Raw genomic sequence first — 10,771 nt, forward strand, 5'->3', positions numbered from 1 at the left:
TAGCCATGATTTCACCTGGCCGAGATCTCAATAGCTGGTAGCGCGCAGGAAATTGGTAACAGGGCGAACTGCTTGAACACGCGAACTAACAATCTGTCGAAGGTCGATGTCAAGCAACGTTTCCGTCGCTATTCGTGTCACCTTCGAGAAGATTCCGGTACATTGCGTCGGTGAAATGAAAGAACTACCATGTAAAGCGAATTTCTCCTAACAACAAAATCAATTAATCAAAAATTAATATTGCTCAATATTTAGGCAGCTCGAATAAAGAAACAGTGCTTCAACATGAACGAAAGATTTGTTCCGCGACGATTATCTATTTTATTTCTCGTAAGACGATTCCTTATTAACGTCGTTATTCACCCCTGTTTTAACGCAAACAGTCAATCTATTAAGAACGAAGACGTCATTCCATCCGTTTTGCATTATAATATTTTATTATTCATTGCAATAATCATTACCGGCCATCGAGCAATTTACACGCCTTACAAGACTCTACTCGTTCAAGACATCCACGTGCTAAAATCTCAGATCGTTCGACGCGTACCAATGCAAATGTCAGGTCGAACGGCATTACCCGGCGTAACGTGCATGTTAATCAGACGGGGCTACGTCGGGTGCCAGCGCCGGTGGCATAATTCGCTCAATTTACAAGCATTATCGCGCCCGTTGCATTTAATCGCTGAAAATTAGGTTACGCCAGCGAGCTGACGTGACCACGCTCTGCCAGCTTTTACTGTGCTAAAACTCTTTTGCACTTTTAATCGAAGCATTTATTGGAAAAAAAAATATAAAATAAAATCGATTACCCAAAAAGAGGATTATCTCAAAGCAGTTTCAGTTTAGTGAACGGTGTTGCGTAATGGTGCTTCACAGTTACGCTGCTTTCGTTTTAACGGAACAGCAAGTGAGTGACAGAGTGAGAGACAGAGAGAAAGAGAGAGAGAGAGAGAGAGAGAGAGAGAGAGAGAGAGAGAGAATAAATTTTTAATCAGAGTAAGAAAAGCTCTATTAAAGTAAAAAATTGAGAAAAATTGAGTCTTTAGGAACCAAGTTGCCTCAGTGCTATAAATTACAAATAAAGTATCTAAGTGGTATTTATTATTGTCATTATATATAGTTGTCCAAACATTTGGATCTTGGAAAATTTCCTCAGTGACAAATATTACGCAGATATTACGCGACACCAGAACATCGAATCAAGTAATTAAGATCGTCAAGAAGAGAAATTACGAAACATTTGAGAGCACAGTCAAATACTTAATAAATGTTATTGTATGTTTACATTTTATTTTATATTCTGTACTTTCTTTGTACAACTAATGTTATTGTATGTATACATTTTATTTTATATTCTGTACTTTCTTTTCTCAAAATTTTTGCACCAAGGAAATTTCTCCTTAACGTCTCGAAGTCGTCATCGCCGTCGACGCGGAACCAAATGTGAATAGCTATTTTCACCCTCATCAGATTTACGTACGGATGTATTCGTATGTGCATAACGCACGCGGAATATCGCGACTTCGGCAACTAGAGGCCGTGTGCGACGAGACGATTCGTGGAAAAATAAATTTTAACCTAGCGAAGCCCCCGACCGTAGAAACGTGCGCTTCAACGACTGTCTTCTTTGTCGTTCTTTCAGCATATCTTACCGCTTCTCGATATGCTCCGAAGACATCATCATCGCAAATCCCACATTTTCGGCGAAAAACCTCCGAGCACGAACAAATTCTAGCAACCTCGGATTTTCCTCTAGGTTTTTTCGTTTTATGTATTGAAGAAAAAATCGGTAAAAAATAGTTATGAAGTGCATTAAGAGAAAAAAATACTTACAAAACAACAAAAATATTTATTCAGTGAATATTAATAACATATTTACTTGTATTAATATATAAAATATTTTTCAAATATCTTTTTAATCCATTTTCTTGAAACTTTAAGAGAACCTTACTTTTCCATTGAGGTAATTGTTTGTTCTATTTAAATAAAATAATTGTTATTTAAGTAAATATATTATTAGTACTCGTTGAATAAATATTTACTATTCTTTAAACATTTTTTTCTTTCAGTATGAATAACACTTAAAACTCGAGATTGGACATGTGTCTAATAATGCGCATTACGTCTCTTACGTTTTACTAGTTACTACATTATTTTTATAAATATACCTCTATCGAAGCATCTGCTTGAAATGTCTTGATTACTGAAGATCACTTCGCATGTCCAGTTGGTTTTTTTTTCAGAAGGTTGGGAAAATTGAGAAAATTACGTTTATATGTAAGCATCTAATACATCTTTATTGCGGTTTATTGCTTCATCAAAGATTACTTGGATTCATTATTAATATTAATGTGCTAGAATTGCTAATGCTCTGGCGAAGTTCCCTGGGATCTCTACATTATTTTATTCCACAATTCGACGTCTCAATTTCCTCACATTTATATTATAATTGGTGGGAGTGTATCATCCATATCATCTATAATCTCGCGCCTTTTTCTACCAGATGTGGAAATAGGAGGTACTGCAATGGGTAAAAATGCTTGAGTAGCATTTGTAGATGGCCGCGTAGTGGTCGTGGTCGTGGTCGTGGTAGTTCTACGTCTCCAACAACGACGTCTCCAACCTCTACGCCATCCACATCTTCTCCATCCAAATTGTTCCTTCATACAGAATAATAATTACTTTCCAGAAACTTTTGGACAGCAGCTAATTCTAACTTAAAATGTTAAGACTTACAGATTCCTCGAACAGAACGCAAGCCACGATCAACAGTAGAAGTACGACTGCCGCCTTCATGTTGCAGAATGATGCACTTTTGCACCTACGTTGTATCGTAGCAGCAATATATATACTACGTTGATGAATAACGGTCTTTTTGTGAATCATTGACAATGAATAATTATACGCGACTGTTTTATCAGTTGCGTGACATACGTCGAGTGTTGCCTAATGAGAATAATTAATGATTTCACAATGTATTTGTCTCGCTATCTGTTCCGCGTTCTTCTGGACACATGTCGATATGAAATTGTCACTTGTCTATATGTCGTCAGATAAGGGCGCTCGAGCAAATTACCACAGAAAAAAACTCGTATGCGACTTCACTTCTAAAAATAAGGCGGAATTGTTTAATATACTTTTCAATGCTCCTCTTTCTCGCGCATCTTTATTCTAAGTAAAAATATAATAAAGTAAAGTACGAATAACCAGACTAATTAGAGAATATTGCACAATTAAACGCACTATAAATTGAAATTAAATAAAATTAAAATTAAAGAGAAATTCTTGTAGATTAATATAGAATAAAAAATATTTATTGTTCCATATAAATCTGGATATTATTAACGCTATTTATATTCACTGGAACAAAAGGATTTACAATACACAAAGACATAATACATATTTATCACAAATTCATTTCTTACATATCTTCGAAGTAACGTGATTGTGGCATGAGTTATAAAGATGGAGTCTCCTCACTTCTGCCACGCTTTCTTTACTTACAAGCCGCTCACATCGCATTTGCGCGATTAAAAGCTTTCGTTCGAGAATTCCGCTTTATCGATACATCATCCTGAGGACAAAATACCATGTACAATGTGAGAACGAAAACATCCCCTAGGGTGTATGGATGTGCGCGAATCCTCACCTTTGTGCTCCGACAACTCACCTCGTACAACGGCGCCCAATAGCTATTTTAACGCTCGTACTATTATTTATGATATCAACACCATACCATTACATGATTCCATCGAATTATATTCTTTTTTCCTCTTTCTTTTTTTGTTACTATTGTGGCTTCTCGGGGAAAACCGAAAAATATCCCTTGAAAATAAATATGAATATTCTTTCTTGGGTATCTATAATAATAATCAGCCTGACAAACTCGTTTATGTGAAAATAATTTCCTGTTGAAATTATTAACTGAAAGAACGATCTTCATGAAAATTATCGATTTTACGTGATATTCTCATCAGTTCGAAGGATATTCGTAACTTTTCACAAAAATGAGATAAACTTTAACTAAGGTATAATGAGATCTATTTAAGAGCCAAAAAACGAGTGTTTTAATGCTGAAAATTAAACGATTAGATCGAATTTATATCACAAAGTAGATAAACTCAAACACTTTAATTGACCAGACATGTCCTATATCGGACTCTTTTCAATGGGAATGAATACAAGTCATATAATAAAGTCACGTGATAAAGCGAGTCAAAGAGAGATAAGTTTAGTTTAATGTGAATTGTGAATGGGAACCAAAAAGTGCTTCTTCTATTCTATGTAACTGCGAGGAAACGAATTACTTTTTCGCCGTTATTAGATTGCTGGTATTAACGAAGCATCGCGCTCTTTTTCCGCCTGTAATCGGATAATACGTCGACAATGACTATCATGGGACGTATTACGGAAGGGAGTACAAGGCGGATCTGTGAGCCCTACATGCTCTTCCAGGGAGGTTATACGGTAATACAACCTCCTCTGGCACCCTCGTCAACTCATACCACTTTCGTCATACCCCAACAATCGAAGCTCCTCTCTCTCTCTCTCTCTCTCTCTTGTTTGGTATTTAATCCCCTCGTCCTCTGTTGTCGGCCGATTTGATAACGCCCTTCAGTGCCTTACACTGAGAAAAGGAGGAGAAAAGGGGGAAAAAGGGGAAAACGGGAAAGGATCGAGGAATAAACGAGAAGAAAGAGCACAGCCGCGTATAGCGAGGTCTTTTGATTTATGTCGTCGCGTCTACCGAGTGACGGCACGCATCAATCATCTCAATGGCGGTATCGGCGAGACGTATGGGCCATCAGGCGAGCGTATGCGAATCTCGGGCCCCAATTCGACAGGCCGCATGAATGCGCGAAAGGCAGAATCTTAGCGTCCCTCTCGCTCCCTGTCGGCCCGTTCCGCTTAATTCCTCGCTTCTGCGCTGTCATCTTGCATGGAACGTCGAGTCCTCTCGCAAATGACGGAACCGCATCACCGACGAAGGTGTCAAATATACGATATCGCTGAAATGCGCGAGAAATATCTTCGGCAAACGTTCAATATTCGCGTCCCACGTGGCATTATCTTATATTATTCGGTGCAGGCGCATGTATTTTTAATATGTTTAAATATTTATTCCTCCTGAAGCGTTTCTCGAAAAAGTACGAAGGAGCATATTATTAAAACTGGGTTGTAACGAGCGCACAATGTTTTTGCCGTCGAGAAATATTAGATTGTTCCGTGCAACGTAAATACCGTATGGCAACGGCAGAATGGATATTACGATGAGCGTACGAAACACGCGGGTATCTCACTTGCTCAACTTCTTGAACGAATTTGATCTTTGCGCGAGCGAGCCACGGATCAATGCTAATCTCCGGACAGCATTCGAAGTTTCATAGTCGTGCAAGTCTTTAATTACTACTAGATTTTGCAGTCAATTAAAAGAAAAAAATAAATAAATATAACCCACGCGGATTAACATAAACAACGAATTTCGGTGTAATAATGATTCGGAAAACGTGACGAAAAAGGAGTATAAAAACAGACTCTCACCGATAAACTACGCTATTTCGTTTCAACAATGCGGCGCGCTTTTCTCCGTTATATATACGTGTACAATACATATATATATATATATATATATATATATATATATATACACATACATGCGTGTGTGTATTTTTTTATCGCTTTATAGGCTTCGTTAGGTGGGCATGCATTTTTTTCGGAAATACGCTTCACAACGTGGGGACCTTCCGTGATCGCGCGGCTGGCGCACGTGCGTGATTGGCAGAAATTCATTTCGGGCGATTTACATGTCGCGCGGAAATTGCGTGTCTGGTGCGCGTATGCCATGAGGCCCTTTGTTTAGATGGCAACGTTTGTCATCGGTTCTCCGCGTAGGTGAGCTGTCGTCGTCGTACGGCAGACACAAGGGCTGCACGAGAGGGGTGACTTCAAGGCAGCCGCCGGGATATTGGGCACAGATGCAAACCGTCAAGATTACTTACGGCTACCTTGATAATACCCCAAAATGTATAAATCCCCACGCCGCGATGTCGTTGCCCCGCTCCTACGAACGAGGGATTTCTACAAAACACTTCTTCCCATAACTACTCCCTCTTCACCCCTTTACAGCTGTCTTCCCTACGTCAGCTTAAAAATCGATGCGTGGATTATTCACCTATGGAGGTTGATTAAAAGTTTGTTCTCGTTCTATTTTTTTTTCTGATTTTTTTACTCGTTTTATCGGTCAAACTGAGGCTTAGGGGACCCACCTCTGATGACTTTGACTTTGATATATATTATCAAAGAGATTCTCCTGAGTAAAATTCAGAAAGTTTTAGCCGAAGTCAGTTATCTAATTGATATTGAAAATAACCTGCACTTGTTCGTGGTGTGTAATATATTTGCAGATAATAATTTCCCTTTACAATACCGACAGTATTCATCAATACTTGTAACAATATAGCGGATTATCTGAAGAAATATAACTTTATCTTCAAAATAGAAGATGTTCCCGGATAATTTTAATAGCATCACTGTATTTAACTGATTAAAATGAATAAGGAATGATAATGTTTTTACGTTTGTCTCGGTAGGCAAAAAAGGCCTTTTTTGTCATTGTTCTTTAAAAATGGCCCTATCTTATTTGCACCAACCTAATATCATAAAATATAATTAAAAAGAATAAGAAAATGTGCTAACTGGTAGTAAATATTTTTTAACTTGTAGAAGATATTTCCTGACATTTAATGAAACATGTATTTAATATAGGAAGAAACATTTTCTTTAAATAAATATTCATACAACAATCACTTGTTTAAAAAATACGTTCACAGTTGTGTACAAAAGTATTACTAAAAAATGATAAAAAAATTCTTTTTAGTAAATTTTTTTCCACAGTATAAATTCAAGATTTTGTCTCGCGAATTCACGGCAAATAAGCATATAACGAATGAAAGTTAAGTATTGGCGCGCGATACCGTTCAGGGGAAATATCTAACTGAATCACGCGTGTACTCCGGTTGCAATTATCGCCAAAACATTTTTAAGGGACGGACATTTCTCGTGAGCGAGCGCGGCATATTGCGCCGAGTTGTGCTATCCAGGCCACATGCATCGAGCCTGCGATGTTTGCCGATCAAACAGACTTTATAACGAGATGAGCGCGTGCAGCCTGTTGACGGAAAATATTGAACGAACGTAAGCTCCTGGCATTGTCCTCGACAAAAGGGCGGCCAGTTTGCTCGCATTCAATGGAGGAGCGCTTTCTCCGCGGACAGGACGCGACCCCTCGATCCTTGGAACGAATGGTGAAACAAGCCCATTCAGACAGTATCGAGTGTGCTTCTGACACCGATTCACGGAATATCAATTTAATGGCCGGGGCCAACATTCGCTTGCGATTATATCCCGGGTGAAATTTTCCCGCGGGATGTACTTGCGACGCGACAGGCGAAAATAAGTCACGTGTGATTCTCGTCGTGAAAATCCCCCTGGCTGAATTGAATTTCATGATTATCATGTATCCAGACCATAAGGTGCCTCATTGTACATATTTCACGAAATTTACGTTTCCTACGGTAGAAAATGTACAACTCGTGACACATATATTTTTGATAAACGATAATTATCGTTAATTATAATTAAAGACTCATTCAATAAGTATTTCAATATTGAGCAAGTCAGTATTCCGACCATTTCAGCAAAACATTGGGTAAATATTGCGTTTGACGGAGCAATGATGTAATTATGACTTTAACACATGTTATCAGGACCATCACTCTGAATAACAGTGAAAAACTTATAAGCATCGCTTGTTTATTAAAAAGTTATTAACAGAAATTGTAAAAAGTTCTATGAAAGATACTGAGAACTATAACAATATCTCATATGTTAATGTCAAGGTTATCTTCAAAGATGAAAAGAAAATTACAAATAATTTATACTGATTTGTTATAGTCATAACATATATTTAATTTTCGACTCACAAGCGGAGCGAGCCGTTCGCCCTATAAATGATTTTTTTAGAACAATTTTGTCAGAAAATTTTGATAACCTTTGTGGATTTTTATAATTGTTTTTAAATTATAAACTTTTGCCTGGAACAAATAAATGTATGATATATGCAAAAATAGGTAGATTTTAAGAGGTTATATATATATATATATATATGTAGAAAGAAACAATATGCCTATGTTATTTAAAAAATAGAGAAAGATAGGCAATAAATATTTATTTCGCGACAAAAATTAGTTCAGTCAACTACTTCTCTATCGCATATATAAGTGAGTTATATTTAAGTTCGCAGGAACTCGTGTCGAGGTGGTTGTATCGTAACAAAATATCCAATCGGCAAATTCGTTAAAATCTTAATCTAGGTTCAAATCATGTATTGCATAAACGATTAATTTTACAAGATAAAAGAATAGAGAGAAGAAGAAGAAAGATCTATAAATCACTGTTCGAACGTACAATTCAAGAGCATTGTTACGTACTTCCAACGAGAAACACTACCGGGAAATAATTACTGCAATGAGTGTTTCAATTGGTTGATGCGGGCGCGTAACTACAGTAAGAACAATTACTAACTAGTAGACACTAAATCCGACAAACATCTGGCGTAACGACGCCGTTAGAAGCGCGTGATGAACACTTGAGTTAGAAATGCAAATTAATCGACGCAGGCATCGCAAGTGATCCATTCACCTATGTCCATCCTTCTCCCACCGGCATCAAACAGTGGCCTCGTAATGGGATAGCCCCGACCACAATACACCCTTCAGCGAGGCGGAAGAGAAACAAGGAAACAGCATTACCCGGGAAACGCGCCGGTAATCCCGACCGATCCAAGAACCATCAGTATCAATGGATGTATCAGCGTCATTGTGTCGTCGTCATCGAAGTGCGGCCCCGTTATCACTCCCGAGTGCACGGGCGTCAGGCGTCCGAGGGGAATAAAAATGGATGCATTGCATAAAAGTTCCCGTCCTTTATTTCGACTAAATTCAGAATCGCTTCGGTATCTCTCGCGATACATTTACGCTTGAGATAAGTTAAAATTTACCAATTTTATTCCACATTTTATAGGCAATTGATATGGTGGATAATATAATCAAAGAGAGAAATATTTGCTTCTGTCGTCCTTATAATAGTTGTTAGATGGACCCGACTCGAATTAAAGCACATAACTATTTATAAATGAAAATGTGTGTATGTGTGTGGACTTAAAATTCGAAGTCCTGTGTTTGAGTTTGGCCAGGACGAATTTTTCAAATAAAATATGAGTGATATCGATTGAATGGCATTAATATAAGAATGGTATTAATAATGGCATAATTGAGAAGCTTTCAGTCAAAGTCATTTACAACATCTCAAGCACGACATAACTAAAACGCAATAAAACACGTAAACTTCTAGAAAAATGTCAACTTTATTACTTAATATGGGAGGTATCAAACCCAATTCTATTTATATTTTATATTATAATTGTCTGACTTTTTTTATCAGGTAAGGCAATTGTAGCAGTCATATTACTATTGCCTCATCTATTGATTACGCTCCATTTATAGTCGCTTTATACTACTGTTCATTTTTCTCCCTGTCTTGTGCGTGTGTGCCCAGTAAAGTTATTATTGTTATTATTACTTATGATTGATTAGGATTACAATCGTAATGTACAACAATTCTATAAACACGGCTGTGATGTCGCGTCGCGGCATATAGTGAATTACATCGTCCACTGCAATGTTACATGCACGCCGCGCACATTATCGCCAACTAATGAGGTTATCAGAATCAAATCGATTTACACAAGCGGCGAGTTATTTCGGGCGATAATTGGCGCGCCGTATTATCTCAATCACCGCGAAAGTATCCCGACACGAAAGATCGATTATTGCCCCGTTGATCGAGACTTAAGCTCAGGATCGCGTGAAAGCGAGCCGTATAATCCTCGTGAATTTCCACGAGGCTTCGGTCAGTCCGAGAACGACAGTCACTCCAGATCCAAGGATTTAGGCGTGTGATGCCTGATGAAGAGGCCATTGCGCTAAGTCTAACCAGCACGCCGGGGATCGGCCGTTAGGACCCGGTCCTGGTGCTCCGTTAGGCGGCTTACGAGGCAGTTACCGGGCCGTTACCATGTCGATGGTACCACTTGTCTCGAGAGGCTGCTACCTGCTTCTGCCGCGCCCGGATGAATGACACGATTTCGGCCGGCATTCGCTCGCACTTAACCCATCAATTGTCCGGTTAGCTTTGGGATGACGGCTATGCGCGCTGATAACGACGGGACCCCATCCGCGTCTCGTCGCGTCTCACTGAAGATTTTTCGAACGTTAATCGGGAGTCGCGAGGTCGTGACGCCGGTCATATCGATCTCCCCATTTACGTACTCAAAGTAGAAAGTGACGTGTGCCTAAATGGCTGTAAGGACGTAATGGAATGTGTGTGATATAATAAAATAAAAAAAAATAGAGGAATAGGAAAAAGTTACATAGGGAATATGTGCTTCTTACTTCTCTTTTGCCAACGTCAATTGTTATTTGATTTGTTCAAGTGCGTCTCTCGAATTTTGTTTTGAATATTGTCATAATTAACTCGTCGATTTAAACAAGTTTATTCTGATGTTATCTTTGCAAAAGTCGAGATGTTCAAAAACTAATTTTCGTGCTTCAGCTATTCTACTTACGCGCAAGTTAATATATTTTGATGAAATATTTTTCTAGTCGGTGGCAGATATTTTAGAACGATATTTTGCAGTGGCAAATATTTTTAG

General features: G+C 38.3%; 1 protein-coding gene across 1 annotated transcript; it reads right to left on the reverse strand.

Moving 5' to 3' along the window:
- Positions 1–2,270: 2,270 nt before the first annotated feature.
- On the reverse strand, positions 2,271–2,900 carry LOC116847614. Its single transcript, XM_032822770.1, has 2 exons — positions 2,737–2,900; positions 2,271–2,660 (listed from the first exon to the last, which is right to left on the reverse strand). The coding sequence occupies exons 1-2, from the start codon at positions 2,884–2,886 to the stop codon at positions 2,439–2,441; spliced, it is 372 nt and encodes a 123-aa protein (XP_032678661.1). The 5' UTR covers positions 2,887–2,900; the 3' UTR covers positions 2,271–2,438.
- Positions 2,901–10,771: the final 7,871 nt, after the last annotated feature.

The sequence above is a fragment of the Odontomachus brunneus genome, unplaced genomic scaffold (genome assembly GCF_010583005.1).
Source record: "Odontomachus brunneus isolate Ranch 3 - 2012 unplaced genomic scaffold, Obru_v1 Obru_scaffold_081, whole genome shotgun sequence".
In the NCBI taxonomy this organism is placed as follows: Eukaryota; Metazoa; Arthropoda; class Insecta; order Hymenoptera; family Formicidae; genus Odontomachus; species Odontomachus brunneus.

Bases quoted from the DNA above. Each gene is read 5' to 3' on its own strand.
- LOC116847614 (XM_032822770.1), bottom strand. From the start codon at position 2,886: ATGATTCACAAAAAGACCGTTATTCATCAACGTAGTATATATATTGCT. The intron at 2,661-2,736 runs GTAAGTCTTAAC...TTCTGTATGAAG, and splicing joins GCGTTCTGTTCGAGGAATCT to GAACAATTTGGATGGAGAAG.